This window comes from Poecile atricapillus, chromosome 1, assembly GCF_030490865.1.
Source record: "Poecile atricapillus isolate bPoeAtr1 chromosome 1, bPoeAtr1.hap1, whole genome shotgun sequence".
NCBI lineage: Eukaryota > Metazoa > Chordata > Aves > Passeriformes > Paridae > Poecile > Poecile atricapillus.
This window is the reverse complement of record NC_081249.1, coordinates 41,182,330-41,200,987: the sequence shown is the minus strand read 5'-3', so window position 1 is coordinate 41,200,987 and position 18,658 is coordinate 41,182,330. Positions and strand designations below refer to the sequence as shown.

The following is an 18,658-nucleotide window of genomic DNA, read 5'->3' as shown; positions in this document are numbered from 1 at the left end:
TTGAATACTGAAAAAACCCAAAATTTGGCATTCTGTGTAAATCAAAAGCATTAACTGGAATGCACAACCCAAGGAAAGAGATAGAAGATTTCAAGTTAAGAGTAAGCCCTACTGTATGAACTAAGCACCTAAGAAAAGGACAGCAGAAAGAAACGTAAGACTTGTAAAGAGTGAAAACTAAGCTAGAGCACAGATACCGAATAACAGGACTGAAGTGAAAACTGTCACAAATGAAGTTCAAAACTGAAAAGGAAATAAAATTACACTGATACATAGGTAACTCTAGAACTCTAGAACGTTCTTTAGCCCTACAAATGAGCATTAAGGCAAAAGATGGGCAATACTCATAGAACTGGATCTTACTGGAGTAATTAACTGTACAAGGGAAGCATTGACACCACCTCACTTAGAGGACACCAGTCAGGCTTATACGTGGAGATCTCTACAGTCCTCTCTTAAATCAGTGAAAGGGAAGAGGCATGGCTGGAAGGTGAATCTGAAAACCTGGATTAGGCAGCCATACGGCAGTGAATGCCCTCTAGAGGCACCTGACAGCCCACACTGCACAGGTAGCCTTGGGTCCCACCAGCCAGGCGTTGTGAATACTCACCAGCCTACAAAATCACCCCAAAAGACAAATGGCAACAATGGAGAAAAAAGAACAGAAATCAAATTTCTTGTCCAAGACAGAAGGACGACACAAAGAACTCAAAATATACTGGCGTTAGTTCAACCAAGGAAGCTCCAGCCTAGAAGTCAGTCACTTGAAGTAAGGGGCCTCATTTCCAGAATTTCTATTAATACAAATGAATTTGTTCTTTTGTATGTATGATGACTGGAGAATAATAAAATGCTGCAGATTAGGTTAAAAAAGGACAAAGGAGCTATCTGAGTAAACTAGGCTATTTAGGCAGGCATATTGGCTGCAATCAGTTGCTTGCAAAGCCTTAATTCTTCAAATTTTTCAAAGTAATGAGAAAATAAAATAAAATACATAAAATATTCATAAAACATATCTTTCTCTGATTAAGTAGTATTTTTTTAGACAGTAGTACTCCACACTGAAATCATGTTTGCAAATGATGAATATCTGGTATCACTTCATGAATTACGCAAAGAGAATTGTTCTGATGCCATCGTGCCAGGAGGCACCAGCAATAAAAAGTGGACAGACAACTTTGGAAGAACTGGATCACTTAGAGGAATGAAGCAACTATTAAGTTTCTACTTAGAAAGTAGAAAGTAGGAGCTCACGTGCTCTGAAGGGCGAACACAGTTTCTGTTAAAAGCTAAGTTGAAGCAATCAGCATGACAATGGAGAAGACAGATCCTTACTGATGACAGGAAGAATCATCAAAGAGAAGGAAGACATAAACAGTTAAGTAAGAATTCCATGCGTTCTAACTTTTACCTTCATCTGGGGACTGAAACATTTAAATTCTGTCATGAGCTTAAGAGAACTGTGTTCTGGACCACAGTCTGAGAGGCTTGGTCCTTCTGCTCCTACTTCCTAAAAGAAGCTCAAAAACAAAGTAAGAAGCAGGTGTTCCTCAACTCCTTTTGAACAAGGGCCAGTAAGCAATCAGGGAAAGAGACAGGAAGAGAAGTCAGGACAGGGCCAGACTCTTTAGTTCTGTGTTATCTCCTTAAGAAAAGGAAGTTGTTCATCATATTCCACATCACAGCAATACCAGTCCTTTCACCCCAGTGTTAATGCATGTATCTTTTTTCACTCTCTCCTCAGCAATGCCTCAATAACCTGACTACTCTTACCTCCAAAAGGAAAAATAAAAGCAGAGATATCCATGAAAACACTCACTATGGAAGAGCCTCATAGAGACAGCTGGATGTGTTCTCTACACAGGTTGAAACAGCAAAACAGAAAAAAAATTTCAGTATTCAATACTCCCTAGAATTGTGTAATGAAAGCCTTTTTCAGGCTTTTACAGTCAAGCTCAAAGTTTTCTGCAAAGCTACTACAGAACACCAGAATCATAGCTAGCTCAGGAACTTTGATAACAACTTTATAAAGGCTTACAATTATTTGTAACTCAAGTTATTCCTACTGTTTTCAAAGAATGTCTCAGCCTTGAACATCCCTGTCCTCTACATTAGTTTTATCTTTTATTATATGTCTTCTTTATAGCACTACCTCTTCTTACATTTACAAGGAAAAAACCTCTCATTCTTAGAGAGATACTATCAAACTATTTATTATCTTAAACAGGTATTTCTTGAACACAAGCTTATCACTAACAAGAAACTGCTGTCCATATTGTAGGCGTGACAAATGTTATAAAATGAGACTACAGAGTAATCAGGAACAGACTTAATAGCTCCATCTTCAATATCACGGAACAAGATCTCATGCTGATGTGTCCGCTGACTGACACTTGGCTAGATTCTCTCCAAGGCTCATGGTAGATCTTGGAGCATATTTTTTGGGACAGCAGGCAGAAGCACCATCAGTAACGTCCAGGAGAATCTCAGGAAGAAGCTAGGCAAAGCAAGAAAATCTAAAAATACCAAGAAAACCATCTGTATACAGAATTACGTGCTGACAGAGTAGAGACTGTATCATATGCCAGTTAGAACTAGAAAAGTACCAAAGAAAGCATAATTTCTGTCCCTTTTTCAGGACATAAATGGACTCTTAGTAGTGCCTACTCACATTGTACAAGTGTCTAGGCAAGTGCCAAGTGATTTCATCACCCACTTCTGTAGATCAAACCTCTTCATCTTTCAGGCACATTAAAAACCAAAAATGCAACCTGAATACCAAAACCAGGGCTGCTGGATGACAAAAACTCCATCCTAATCTGATTATATAAAAATGGGAACCACAATACTCCCTACTGCAAGGAACAATACAATAAGAAAGCACAAAATAGTGGTAGAGTTGTCCCACAGGCACCACAGGCTGAGGATCTAACACCAAGTTTCCCAGCAACCCAAGATCTGGTGTAACCTGAATTAGCTGACTGTGTAAAAAGAAAACTATCTAAAGAGGAAGAATAAATATGATCTGAATGAGAAGCAACCAAGCTGCTGAAAGGAAAACTGGGTAAGTCATTATCTTCTGTTTAATGTCCTCCTGGGATTGTCTTGAAAGCGTATCTCACACTACACAATTCCTGAGAGGCTTAGATAATTTCTCCAAAAGAGAAAGAGTTACAGATAGCAGTTAGATGTAATAAAAGGTTAAACCTTACAAGGTTAAGACAGCTAATGAACTGAACTATGTGCAATGGCTGTTTTTACCAAACTCAATGAACAACCAATGTAAAAAGGTGGCAGCGGTTTGTTTGCCAAAAGTTTTGTTCTCTATAAGCCAAAATATCAGTTAATACAATTAAAACAGATTCAGTATTTTTAAAAAGTCCCAGTAAGGAATGATTTTGTTTCTGTGTATCACCAAAGCAACTACATGAAGATTTTCAGCTCTTCTGCTCCAGATTTCACACAGGTTTCCAGAACAGTTCAACTGCTTTAAAACCAGACTCTATTTTTCAGAGTGCGAATGGCCCAAGAAGATAAAATCAAATTAAATGTCAGTCAGTCATCACCTAAATCATGCAGGTAGTCTGACTTAGGGCAACCTTCTTTATGGCAAGCTCCTTTCCCCCCCCCCATCCCCCCCCACAAAAGCATGCACAGAAGTCACACCGGGGAGTCACCTCAGTCCTCTGGGGAAGGTACAATGTCCATCTCTCACCCTGCATCCACTGCCTCGCAACACCTCACCCTTCCTTCTCTTCCTGCCACCCCTAACCCCTGCCTTTTCACATGCAGGAGCTCAAGACCTCTGACCAACGAGCCAATATGATCTCGCAGATCCCATTTACTGTTGACATTACACACTTCTCTATACATTCTAAAACTACTGAACACGATCACACATCTTTTCATTGGTGCCCTTATCCTGTCCATGTGCTCTGCACACACCCCTCAGGGCACAGGATTGGTTACAGTCCAGATGTTCAAGCACTCTCTCTTATCTGGCTCCTGTGGTCCTGTTTTCTTGGTTTTCAGCCTCCTCTTTCTTATTTTTAGAACAGCTTATGTCTCAGCAACCTTGAGAAATTCCAGAGGGTCTGATAAGCAACTCTACAGACAGTTTGGCTGGTCCACACTATGGCCCAAGCTGTTCAGATGCATTGCTACACTCACACCCGCTTCCAGGTTGAACTGCAGAAGGGACACAGTGGCAGCAGCAGTTGAGGCTGCTGAGGGAGAGAGATCAAGAGCCAAAGAGCCAAAAAAACAAAAAAAGAGAAAAGTATCTCCAGAGGCAACGGCAGCTTGCCATGGTCTCCCATCTCAGGTGCTCAATATGATGTGTGCTCGCTGCCAAGTGAGAGACAAGGGTGCCAGGTATGGGGGCTGTGCATCAGAAGAGGAGGAGGTTTTCCTTACGCACCAAAAATGCCTCCCTAACTGCTCAGTTAAGCAACCCACATCAGCATTTCCTGATGATCATCCTATCAGATTGCACAGCTAAAAAATACTTGGCTCTAGTTATACCAACACATTAAGGAAAAGCTAATAATGACTGTAATGCAAACTGAATTCAAAGAAGTTCCAAGTTATTATTTGTATTGTTATGCTTAGAGTTGATACAAACAAACATTTACCTTATTATAATATATATTGCAGCATACATTAATCAAGATCAATTAAATGGATAGTGCAAGTTGAGAACACAGATGTGAGATGCCAAAATAGGGAGGATGAGTAAGATGGTATTAAATTTCCACACCTATGATTAATCGCAGTTAATCTACCAGAGCCCAGCCAAAAATAAACTAAGAGTGAAAAAGAAAAAAAAAAAAAAAGAAAAAGAGAACCTCTGGGAAGGGAATGCACTTTTCTAAAGATTTTAGAAATATACTGACAGCTGAACTGTAAAGCTACCCCAGTGGAACCACTTCTCCCCCAAGAAGATGTTAGAAAAATGAGTCACGCCCAGATGACATACAAAATCCTTAATGCATCTGTTTGAGGGACTTGCTGTGTTATTGTCCTCTTTGGACTTTGAGTTCTCCCTCAAGCCATAGTTTGTTGGAACTATATATTCAGCTCAGACTAATTGATGCAGTACGTTTGCAGTATTGTTTCCAAAGTATTTCCACCAGTGCTTCAAATGTTTCAAAAATTAACAGTGGGGGTACTTAGCTATTGGAACAATTTAACAAGGGTTGTCATTGAATTTTTTTTTGCTACTGAGGTTGGATGTTCTAGAAGTACACTCCCTTTCAAACAGGAATGAATTCAGGAAAGTTGTGCTGGCCTGAGTTATACAAGACAGAATAATGAATAAGTGAGTCCATCCTGTAGACTTAAACATCTCCAACTCTGTTTTGCAATTCCTGTGGTGTTTCGGACAGCCTACCTTCTGCCCCTGCCCCCACTACATCTCTAACTTACCACACCAGCATCTGAGCCATCTGAAAGGACAGCATCTCATAATCAGAAGTATCTGGTTTTGCTTATAGCCTTTTTTCACCTTTCTAGTTTTAGGGGGTTTTGGGAATGAGATGAATTAAATCTTTTGTATTTATTTATTTCCAACAAACATTTCTTCCAGAAGTCAACAGAACTCAACTTGTTTCACGGCTATTCTGATGTTACAGAGATGCATTTTCAAGAACATTCTTGTCTTCTAATCTATGGCTGCAGGACAAATAGACTTTGAATATTAATTTCCCTGCTCTATGGAATGCACTGAAATTAGGGATCTTTTGAGTGCTTGTTTTATATCCTCTGCTCCATAGCCAAAGCTCCATCACCCCATTTTGCATAGACAAAAATGATGGTATCATCAAAAACGTAAAACAGCAATACAAACTACATGAAATATAAAGCATTTAAGTTCATCTCTAAAGCAGGGATGAACATACTAGAAGAGAAACCAGCTCATTTTAATACGACAGGTTTTGTTTTTACCTTGGGTCCACATTTGCTGTTGCTTCATCAATGATAAGAATACGGTTTTTTTTTAGAACTGCTCTGGCAAGACACACCAGCTGTCTCTGACCAACACTAAAATTAGATCCAGATTCTGCCAGCTGTGTCTCCAATTTGTTGGGTAGATCTTCCACAACCTCCTTCAGTTGCACCTGTTGACATGTCAACATATTGTAGGATGAGTAACTCTCTTTTAAATCAGCTATTGTGTGTCTGATGACACAACAATAAGTATGCAAGGTTTGCCTTTTATATTCTGACACAAAATGAGTAAGTGCCAAGTTGGATTACAGAGTGTCAGTTATTAGAATTCTAAAAACATTAAAGCATGTTGTTAAGAATCTATTAATGTTCATTAAAACCAAGATATGAATCAAAATATAACCAAGGCATCATCCCAAAGGATAATTCTTTCATAAAAGACATATAACAATATATATGTCTGCACACACATGCACACACACATACATAAATGCACATATTATAGTCTACCTTTTTCCATCAACAACTACACCTTTATCAAACCTGATGAAAACATCTAAAACCGAACACACACAAGCACTGTAATGTTATTGCTATGTGGATTTTAAATACCAGGTGTATATTATTAGATTTAGTAAGTCACCTCTTCCAAGGCGTTCCACAGCTCTTCATCAGTGTATTCATTGAAAGGATCTAAGTTTTTCCTCATAGTTCCAGTGAATAAAACAGGCTCCTGAAATGCAAGTTTTATAATGCAATAGGTAACTTAATGATAATCACAGCTAACCTAAATCAACAATAGCACAAAAATAGCCAACAAGAAGTATCATTTTTGAAATCCAAAGGTGTTTATTACAACTGCATGCTTTAGGGGGAGATGTGGGGGGTGGGAGAAGCAAGTGTTCAACTACTCTGTATGAAGATAATTTACCAAACAGGACAGGTCTGTTTGAAAACTGTTGTACACTATTATGTTGGTACTTGAACGGGCATTTACATGCCACTGTTCTGATGCCACAAGCTATATATATACTTACATGAAATCATTGCTATCCTCATGGTATTGTTAATGAAAACCAACAACTAGCACTGTCAAGGAGCTCTCACTCCTAAATTACTTTTGGGCAGTTTTGAAAACCTGTTTTTTAAGTACATAAACCAGAGAGGAATCAAAGAGCTCACAATGCCTTTCCGGTTTTCCTTCTGCGTTTGGCTGTGGGTTTGGTTTTTTTTTTCATTTCGTACCATAAAAGCCCTTCCATTTTACCATCAGGGCTAAGCAGAAACAGCTTTCACCATTTAAAACCTAAACACATCAAAGTTTATCTAACCTGCCACAGCACCAAAGCAAACTGACTTAGAACTGGAGCACTGCTGGGCAAAGCTCTCACTCAAAATACACCAGGGAGTCAAATCAGTACCTTCTCCCATTCAGGTACCAATGTGGGTTTACCTGTGGTTGAAGCAAGTTTTGTTCTACTTCAGCTCCCAGTCAGAGCAATAACAGATAATTAATCAAACTGGCACAAATCAAATCACACTGACACTTGTAGTATTTAAGAAGTGGGGAAACAACTTTTGGTTCAGAAGTCCTTAAGGAACAGATCAGTGATTCATAATGTGATTTGCCAGACCTGTGAGTCAAGCACTGACACGACTTTAGGGCTAAACTCATCTTCATACCACACATAAAGACAAAAACAAGTCAAAAGCTGTAACAGTGCTCATCATAAATGGAGACCATTCATCATGTTGTCAGTCTTCTTTAAACTGGGGAAATTTTAGACAAAATGTGTTCTTTTTTTTTTTTTTTTTCTCCCCTGGGAAATAAAATCTAACTTACACTGGGTAACTTCAGCTTATTCTGAGATTAACCTGTCATTACTTTCTCCCCATCTAACCCTAGTGATGCCCAGCTTCAAAGTGCTGCAGCAAACCAGAAGAGAATTCAGACCTTAACTCTTTTATTGTCTTCTAATTTCTAAACCATCTGAGTGCTATAAAACAATTTAAAAAGACAGAACATGCCATAAGCAATATAAAAGAAAAAAAATACACACTTCTTGACTGAACATGCCAATTATTTGAAAGTGTCTGCTGCAATAGCAATGTCACTAAAAACCTGTTGAATGAGCAAAAGGATTTAACACAAAACATTTCCAGGCCTAAAAACAGTCTTCTTCAGAAACACCTAGAAACTAAATTGTTTAACAATACACATTTTAATACAACATTTGACGTATTTTGAAAGTATTGTTACATTTATTTTCCTTTTCAATCCATTTTTATAGGTTGACAAAAGAAGAGGCTGAACCTATAAAGTGTTCATAACTATTATAAAGGTCCTAACAAGAGACATGCACTGCAACAGAAGATAAGAATATTTTTTAATTACCATTTCTGACACAGATTATTTTTTAAAACAGTCTGGTTTATGAGAGGAAAGTAATAAGACTAACTTGTAAATAATTGTTGTAAAAATGCTTGCAGTCAGAGAGGCAGACAACATTTGCATAGAAAAGATTTACAAACACAACCTTTACACAGCTCCATCCAAGCAAGCAATTAGAAGCCTAAGCACATTTTTATTTCTCCAGGTAGGTATTTAAACTCACACACAAGGAAACTTCACTCTTGCCTCATCACTCTCTAGGAATGGTTCTGTTTAGCATGTTTTATGTTGCAATTCTAATAAGCCTCTCTCTCTCTGGTTCTTCAGCTGCCCACATAATTATGAAGATATTTGCTGTAAAATAACTACCTGATGTTACACTGCTATTCCTATTATTGACACTACTATTAGCACAGTACAAGACAATGCCTATCATACAGTTTACCACAGCAGAAACTTGATCCCAAACCCTCCTTCCTCCTCTTCTTTGTACCACCACTTGACAGTTTCTCATTTTTTAGTAGAAACAGCCTTCCCTTACATAAAAACAAAATTACAAAATGCTACCTGCTAGCTTTTGGACACTCAAAACTTTTGGGACTATGATGCAAACCTTATATAAACTTGACAAAAATCACAGAGTTCCACTGGATTAAAACAGTATTAATACTATGTCAAAAGACCAGTGTATGAAAAAACCTCACATGTATAATTGAATGCTGTGAACTTTGAGCATCTCTATCATTCAACATGTAGAAACTGCATTTGACCTGCAGTTTTCCTGTCTCAGCATCCTATTTTGTTCAGCTGGGCTGAATTCTTCAAAATGTAAAAATCACCCACAATAGCTATGGGCAAGGCTTTCAAAGAGCTGTAGACCTTGAATGAACTGATGATCATCTGCTTTCACAAGAAAGGAACGCTACACACAAACAAAAAACCTGAATTTAAATCCATATAAAGTTCTCTTTACATACAAAAGATGACTAGTTCCAGTGAGTACTGCAATAACAAAGCCTGCAGCATGCAGAAACAAAAGACATCCTGCATTAGGCAACAATCCAATTGCTGGGGAAGTACCTATTTTTTATTTTTTCAATAGCATACCTGTTTCTTTTTGACTCCTATTCTTTGAGGAAAAAAAAAAAGCCTCATTACCATTTGTATTAGATTCTCAGCTTAAAGAAAGTACTATACTCTGCCACCCTGCCAACAGACTACCACACATTCAGACATAACTCTAAATACCAATTCTATTATAAAATAAAGAGATCTGAGAAATAACACTAAATATGGCAAAAAAAAAACAACTCTGGTTTACAATCTACTCTTCACTCTACTGCTAGAACAGTGCAGATGAACTACTTTCCAAAATATGACTTCACATTTGCAGCATATGAGCTTTTCAATTTACCTCCCTCTTCATTGGAAAGCCAATGTCCACAGAAGAGACCAGAGCTCTGGTGAAACATGCCCAGACCTTGCCTTTTAAGTTTTAAGGTTATACATAACCATTCTCTGATACAATGTCTCATGAAAGTAAGACTCTGAGAGAGAAGATCTGTGTGACCTACTGGATTTCTTTGAACAGCCTATCTTCTACGCCAGCATGAGAGATGAGGCTATTTCCAGCACTGCCTTACTGTGTTTTTTCCCTGCACTGCAGCCTTTCTTGCATTCAGCTTCTAAAATTCATCAAGTTTTATTTATTATAGGTCATAATGGTCTATTTCTTAGTCTGTTCCCCTGGTCTTCTTGTGTCCAACCTTCTCCAAGTAATGCAAAAGCTGATAGCTCACTTCTAGGCGGCACATTTCCTCTTTCTAAATCTAGCACCGGTCAGTTTGTACAGAGATGACTAGAGAGGTGAAAGTGGTTCTTCAAAGTCCCTTACTAAGGAAGCTTCAGGCAGGAATTGCCGCCAAAAGATCAAGTGACTTCAGTGGACTGCTGAAAATTGGTTCGTACACTTACCAGATTTTCTCTGCTTTTCCCCAGACTATGGGAGGACAGCATACAGCTAGCACAGATATTCCAAAGGAACAGAGTACAAAACAAGGAAAAAAATGCTCCAGTTCCCAAAATTGATTCTGCTAATCTTAAAATAATCAAGACCTCTCTCAAGTAAGAATAACGCCTTGCTGCAGTTCCTGTGTCTACTGCATAGAGAGGTGCAGGGGGAACATAACCCAGCAAAGCACTTTAAACATTATAGTATCATATTCAAAACATCCATGGCAAACCAAGTCACTCTCTTACTTGAGGTATAATTGAAATTTTCTTCCGCAAGTCATGGAGTCCCAGCTCTGATGTCAAGTACTTATCAATCCAAATCCTTCCTTCAGGTTCCGCCAAGCGAAAGAGGGCTGCTATCAGAGAGCTTTTCCCAGCTCCGGTTCTTCCCACTATTCCAACCTACAGAGCAAGCCAGGCCTGTACAATTAAACTGAGAGCTTTTCAGGATAAATTAATATGTCAAGCAACATTTTTACAGCATCATAGGATTTACAGTAGAACATGCACCAAATAAAACTTCTGTAATTAACATTCTTCCAAGGGGAAAAATCCTCTCCCCTTAAATCAGTTTGGATTCAGGTGGCATTTGTATACACGACAATTTCTTGGATCATATTCAAAGGTGAATGATTCTCCCTTAATGTGTGGTGTCTTATTGTGTAAACAAGATGAAGTGGCTCAATGCATACAGTAATGTGATTCATCAACTGCTAATTTTTATACTAAACCTGGTTTGTTGGGTGATGTTAGGCAAATCATTTCAAGCATGCATCTACTACTCAACCCCAAGAAGCACTCCCAGAAAGCACTCTGGGAGCAATGTATTCCCAAGCTAAATAATTGAGACTGATTTTGGTTAGTTATGGTTAAGTAGCACGATTATAAAGTATCCATACTTCAGACATCTTCAACAACTATTGAAACTATAAGGCCATGACATCAAGCTGAAATTCCTTTTCAAACAGAAGAAACAGCAAATAATAAAATCACAGAGATTCACGGTTCTCTTTGTTCCCAGAGAAAAACTGGAAGATATAAGCAGTGTGAAAAAAAATTACAGCTTTCATAAAAAAGAGACAATGAAAAATATGGAATTGATAACTTTAATGACAAGAACCTAAGACCTAAGACAACCTAAGACAAATATTTCTTCTCTTTTAATTTTTTTTTAATGTTGTATTCAGAAAAAGGATTCTTAGAGAAAAACAGTGTACAGTAATCAACTGCATCAGAGAAGATAATGGGTGCAGCCCTCTATACAGATCTGATCTGGCAGAATTTGTTATTTCCTGCATTCTGTTCTAATTCCTATATTAAAAAAAATAAATAAATAAAAAATTAGCATACTGGAAAAAGTTAAGAGCAGTGCAAAACAAAATTAATATGGGTTGGAGATACTGGTTTGATGTGAAGGATTTATGAGGATTAAGCATGTATAATATGGCTTGGTGAAGTGATTGGGGTGCAGAAAGGAGGAAGAAAGATGCAAACCTTCATGAGCATACGTACAGACACCAGAGGGCAATTACCCACTGCCTGAGACTCACATGTATGCAGCAATAACTGCTGAAATGAAATTCAGCACAGGAAACTCCATCCAAGTGCAAGGAGAAACTTTCAGTCAGAGACACTAAGTTCAGACAAAACAGCACTGCCCACATTTGATAAAAAATACACACCACAATAAAAAAGCACACTTCAAGAAGCAACTTATGCTGCATAATCTGAAAGGTATTTTCTACTTCTACATTCTGATTCAACAATTTCATCCAACCATTCATTATTGTACTATTGTATATAAACTAATTAACATTTCTACAGTGCCTATTATTAAACAGACTAATTTAAGCAAATCTGTTACAAGAAATGATAAAATGTCTAATACTCTAAATTATACCAGTGAAACAATGGAAAAATAGTTCTGAATAAACTACAGCTCAGAAAGAAAATGCTGAATAGAGAACACAGACAACCAGAGTTGTGAAAACGAAAGTTCAATTGTTCCTCAATTGTTATATGTCAATATAAAGTATTGTATCAAGGATATAAAGAAAAAAACATAAAAAAATTACATTGATACTTAAAATAAAAATGCAGCTGGTCTGCATATTGTCAAAATCCCACTTTCAGTTTGGCATCAAATGAAAAGACTATGCTCTTCAACATTTAGAAGAATCTATTTGCATCTTTGGTCCAATTGACTACAGGCTGTTGAAAATTGACGGGAATTTGAAATAGCTCTCAGTGTTACTAGTAGTAATGATATTATGATACTATCATTTCAGTATATTATCCATTTTTTTAATACATTTTATTCTTCAGAGGCCCACACTCACAACCCGTGCAAATACAGCACCTGTCTGCAAATGGAAGTGGCACCTGTCAGGAATCATAGGGCCAGGACTGTGCTGCCTGATGCGAGCCATGTGCACACACAGGAGTACACCTGCTATGCTGGGCTCATCATTACTCAAGTGTCACTTGTACTTGTGCAGAGCTGCACAAAAAATGTGAGATTTACAGCATGTCAGCTACTCCACTGAAACTGCCCATGTCTTTGTTATCCCTCAGGCGACCTCCCTTGCATGGTACGTTGTGGGAGCACAGCTGCCATGCCGTAAATCTACATGTGCACCTTCCTAACCTTTTCACATAGCCCACAGATCCAGGAGCTGTCAGGAGAAGGCACATTTTACAATATGTTGGCCAATAAGCATTCATGAGCTCCCTTGAAACAAAGATAGAGGTGTGTAAAACCCAATGCTACACATGCTAACCTCCCCCTGCTGCAGCTATAGTAGCAGAGGAGGTTAATCACTGCCAGCTACAGGCACAGCAGGTTGTGTCTCCCTGGTCTGTCTCTGTCAGACCACACTACTTTAGCAAAGATGTTTAAAACACAGGGTCCTTCCAAGCCTCCTTTGACTATAGGGAAATATTGAATGTAGAGACAGATCAAAAGAGACCTTAACCTCTGAGTGATTTGCTAGCAATCACCTCTTTCATTCTCACTGTACCCACAGCTTCCCAAACTGGGTGGCTACAAGAAAAACTACAAGCACAGCAGAAGCTTAAACTCACTCCTGCTGCCAGGGGCACTGCAGCCACCAGAAGTCTCTCTAAGCCAGGGGCCTAAGTTGTAAGAGCTCTCAATGACAGCAGTTTGGGCAGAATCTCCAGCACATCTGGAAACCTTGTTCTGGAGAAGATGCTTCTCCATAATTAAAAGCAATATAAGGAGGAGAGATGCTCGGGAGATTTATTTTACACGGAATACAGCCTAGTGTGGTATTGTGCAAAACATCATAGAAAGCAAACACAGTTCCTGGCAAGTTTCAAGCTGGGCAAATTCAGGATGACGAAACCACAGCATAACTGCTCAGCAAAAAGAAATACCCCCAGTCATCCCTCCCTCTCCTGCCCCTACCAAGGACTGAGGCATGCATTGCTAGTATGTCTTGCTTCCATTTTTAATTTTATTCCTGTCTCTCACTGAGAAATATAGAACTTCTAGTCTATATTGGAGGGACATAAAACAGCTAAGGAGACAGCCCACATGGCTCTTCTCAAGAGACCATTTTTAACTCATTCACAGCTAATTCCAGAAAATCACCTCAATGTAGCAAAGTCCGGTTGAATTTTTGTAACATGCATGTTATTAACAGGCCCACTTGAGGAAATCAATGGGTTTGGAATTGAATGCAAAAGCATGTTAAAAAGGAGGCAAGGGCAAGGATTGTAGAGTTGAACCAGCCTCCTAGGGAAGACCTCCTAATCAAAAAGGTACACCTGCATTTGAAATGTAGCAAAGCACAAATTAACACTTCAGGGCTCCAATTTAATTTTGTCTGTGGGGGAGACCTTCCCTGCAGCACTCTTTCAACAGGGATAGTGTCAAAATTGGGGAGGAGGAGTCAAATTTGCAGATGAGTTTTATTTCTATGCTTCTTTTGGCTACCAATCTAATTAATGACAAGAGTTAATTGGATTGGTAGCCAAAAGGAACTGAAATAAAATCCCAAATTCTGAAGTTATGAAACTGATTTGTATTTCTATGTTCCATTTCGGGCTCAGTGCAAGGGCTGGTACATTCCTTATTTTTCATTGGTTTTGCTCACCTTGTCTGTTGACATACCTGATTCCAATTATGTTCCCTGTGTTGAATCCCCAATTTCCTAATGCAGCAAATCCATTTGCTTTGGATTTGAACAAACATTCTAGGCTTGGCTGGTATTTTCAGTGTCTGCCACTCTGAAGAATCTTACATATTTTTAAGGAAATTATCGGGTATGTTTAATCCTTTGTTTTGACAGACTGAAGTATCATGTTCCCAGACAAATTTATGCTACACTTGCCAAAAATAAATAGGCTGTAACTTTTGTTACTAAATATAACTAAAGCTAAATTTTTTAAAAGAACATTTACTATTATCCTAACATCCACATATTTTATAATGCATTTCCAGCATGCAGCTTCTTGTCAACTTATCATCTTAATTTCTGTGAATATCCAAAGAGAGCTGTATACCTACCTTTTCTTTTGGTTCAATTACAACAGACAAATGTCTTAAAACCAATGGTCCGTCTAGACTGTAAGTGAAGTTAACATTCTCAAATGCTATCATTCCTTGGTTAGGCCATTCTGGTGGTGGATGTTTGTTGGTCTCCCAAGGAGCTTCTTTTTCAAGTTCTGTGTACTCCATCACTCTCTCTACTGATATCATCTAGGGGGAGTAAAGAAGACATACATACATGAACTTCATCCTATGGCATACACTGCAAATACTGCATGCATATAAGTATGTGTGCGTATTTTTACCATAGAGATTCAATGCAAATTACTCCACGGTTTTTCTTTTAAACACAGGTAAGAGTATCTGGTGCCATTCTAGGCCTTCTTTATATAACTAAAAAAGTGGAAAGAATATATCTCATGTGCTACCACAGACTCAGATATATCATGATACATAAAGCCATTCATAAGCATTTCTCATCAGTAGGATTAATTACAAACCTAAATATATACATTTTAAGAAAATTAAGCCAAGAGAGTTGTTTGTCAGTCTTGACTAAGATGACACCAATCCATTGTGTGTTGGAAAGACAAATCTAGGAATGAAACTACCAAATGAACTACATGGATGAGTCTGACTCCTTGCCCTGCACAGGATAACCCCCCCCAAAAAAAATTGCACCATGTGCCTGAGAGCATTGTCCAAATACTTCTTGAACTCTGGCAGACTTGATGCCACATCCACTTCCCTGGGGAGCCAGTTCCAGTGCCCAACCTGGGTGAAGAATATTTTTCTAGTATCCAGCCTAAACATAGGCTATAAATAAAATAAATATAAACATAGGGCCCTGACATAACTTTAGGCCCCTCAGGTCCTGTCACTGGTCATCAGAGAGAAGAGGTCAGCGTCTGCCCCTCTCCTTCCCTTCACAAGGAAGTTGAAGACCACAACGGGGTCTCCCTTCAGTCTCCTCTTATCCCAAGTGACCTCAGCCACTCCTCACAAGGCTTTCCCTCGAGATGCTTCATCATCCTCATGACCCTCCTTTGGACGCTCTCCAACAGCTTCATTTTGTATTGTGCTACCCAAAACTGCACACAGGACTGAAAACAAGGGTGCACCACCACTAAGCAGAGTGTGACAATCACTTCCCTTAACCAGGTAGCAACAGAATGGAGATGAAACGCTCTTGCCTTCCCCGGGTGCAGTCACCCTTTAATAACAAGGGATTTGTGGTGGATGTCCACCTATCAAAGAAGTTGATGCTAATCATAGTTCCATGAAATGATCAGCATTTCACATCAAAGCCAGGTTAGTGAATGGACTTTCTCTTCCAAGGTATTTCTGAGTCACAGTCTCCAAGAAAGCAATTCGGTACATGTGACACTCCCACAGGCACTTCCATAATGTCCCCAATGGCATGAAAAAAAATGGAAGCTTTCTTCCCATTTCTCAAAAATTCTGTCACCACCAGTCTACTGGTGTGTGAAAAATGCACTGAAAAAGCAATTTGACAGCAAAAAAAAAAAATTTACCTTCGTTATTTTCATTATTATTAATTAAGCTTGGCTTTGTAACTTCTACAAAACGACTACACATTTCCTAGACTGTGTACAGCAAACTGTAATTTTAAGTAACTTCACTTGTCAACACAACAAAAAAAAAAATCCCATTTTTATATTTAGCATTTTTCTTACAATCTAATTTTCTTATGTATCATCTTAAGAAAGTAGACAGGCAAATTAGAACATGCTAGTAAATATTATGAATTGGTCAAATTCTATATAGTGTTCTATATTATATATTTTGGAAAACATACAACCTTCTCAGCTGAATATAAACAAATACTTTCACATTTGTGTTACGTTAGAATGAATTAAAAAGTTATAAGCCTTTGCAGTGGAATAACAGGACTCTAAAATGCCTTGAGGGATATAAATTTTTTTTTAAAATGTAATAATAAATAACAATACATTATAAATACCAAATAAAAAAAAACATAATTTAAAATCTTCCTTATAGAAAGGGATTAATTTTAACTTTAATAAGTTGGAATACAATCGTCTACACTGTAACTGGACAGTCCCTGTCCGGAGGACAATCCCTGGACACAGTTCACCTCAACAAACATTCAAAACCAGTCAGACAAATTATAACCTAAAAGAAGTTATTTTTCTTTATGACAGCAGAGTGGTGCCTCAATTCCTTGCTAAGGTATTAATATCCTAAGTTAATTAAGAAGAATATCATCCTTAAGGCTTTATGTCACAAGAATGAAAGGAACCAAGAGGGGAAAAGGAAGAAATAAACATTACCAGGTTTTCAACTTCAGCACTTTGTCTAACACCCCACTGGAATGATCCCATGAGGGTGATTGCATAGGAGAGTGCCAAACCAACCTGCCCCGCACTCAGAGCTGCAGAAGAAAGGAAAATGAGACTCAAATAGGTAAATTGTAATTAGGCAGAATCTCAGTTAAGCTCTCTTTCATGAGGTTACTTACATGATGGAAGCATCACAGCCAGAATTTTATTTGGTATTTAGCTACTTGCTATCTGTGCAATGAGTAGCTCCAGGCAGAACAGCTAGCTATTCACTGCACTTTTGGGGTACATTCTGGAAACATTTTAACAAGATAATCCAAATTCTCCTTGGCCTAGTGTTTATCTAAAAACTGAGGTTCAGTCTCAAGATCATACTTACATGGATTGTTAGGGTCATCCCTGTCTGGCTGAGCATGAGTTAACTCCTCACTATTTTTCTACAGAAATTTGATAAGGCCCTAAACTTAAGCAAAAATTTTGCATAAAATCATTTCAAAATTAGTTATGAACATTTACATCAACTTTGTACTCCTATAAGCAGTCAGATAAAGTAACAGGACAGAATATTTCTTCTCTGTGTTCAGTGGGTCTACTCGCACAAAATAAATGTATTCTGTCTGCCCCAATATTAAGCATGACTGTCCTCTGACTTATTTGAACTTTATCCTAATATCGTTCTATTGACTTCAAGAGAACTATTCTTTATCCAGAGGCAAGGAAAGATTCAGGACCGTTGTTTTGACTTGTCTTTTTGCATTCTACTAACATCAAACCTAGCTCAAAATTTGCAGACTTGTGCAGCATCGAGCATTCAAATTTTAAAACACACGTGCACATACAAAACTTATCCAAAGAAAAAAGAAAAGAAACAAAACCAGCAAATTAGCACTAATTTTCATGTCCAAGATAATTACATCTTCCTTCATGTTTTAGATGACTATCTCATTCTAGCACATCTAACCCAATTACATCCTGGATGATGCATACACTAATGACAGTTCATGAGTGACAGTGAACATAAAATGTATTATTATGAGGCAATTTTCTTTCTGGAACTGGACTATCCCACTGATCCAAGATATGAGAAGAGTATCCCTAGGAAGTTTAGCTTGCCGTTTGACCTACTGTGCCATGTGCAAAGGAAAAACATTGTTAAGAGACAGCTCCGTGGGTGTTTCAGTATGAAAAGCAAAGCCCTGTAGGCCCAAAAGAGAAAGACAAAGGCAGGGAAACAGAGTAAGATTTATTTCTTGTTATTGCTCTGAAAGCCAGAATCTCAAAAGTGAAGACTACAGAAGTGCACGTTTGTTTGCACACTTGGGGATGATGACAGATGTATGCCTCAGCCTGGAAGATGTCTGAACTGCCTCCAGTATTTGCAGGAAAGCAGATACAGCCCCAATGCCATAGACTAAGGAAGAGATCATGATCTAGAAAGAAACATTTAACTTAATTACAGCCTTT

At 38.2% G+C, this 18,658-nt stretch overlaps 1 protein-coding gene across 2 annotated transcripts in view; it reads right to left on the bottom strand.

Moving 5' to 3' along the window:
* The window catches only part of ABCC4 (ATP binding cassette subfamily C member 4), a 143,168-nt gene that overhangs the window by 24,233 nt on the left and 100,277 nt on the right, over nucleotides 1-18,658 (bottom strand). For both annotated transcript variants that reach the window (XM_058839076.1, XM_058839083.1), the window contains exons 24-28: nucleotides 17,186-17,286; nucleotides 14,889-15,080; nucleotides 10,601-10,756; nucleotides 6,593-6,682; nucleotides 5,947-6,119 (exon numbers count right to left, since the gene is read on the bottom strand). In XM_058839076.1, the coding sequence (XP_058695059.1) occupies nucleotides 5,947-6,119; nucleotides 6,593-6,682; nucleotides 10,601-10,756; nucleotides 14,889-15,080; nucleotides 17,186-17,286 (712 nt within the window). The remainder of the gene's footprint in view (nucleotides 1-5,946; nucleotides 6,120-6,592; nucleotides 6,683-10,600; nucleotides 10,757-14,888; nucleotides 15,081-17,185; nucleotides 17,287-18,658) is intronic.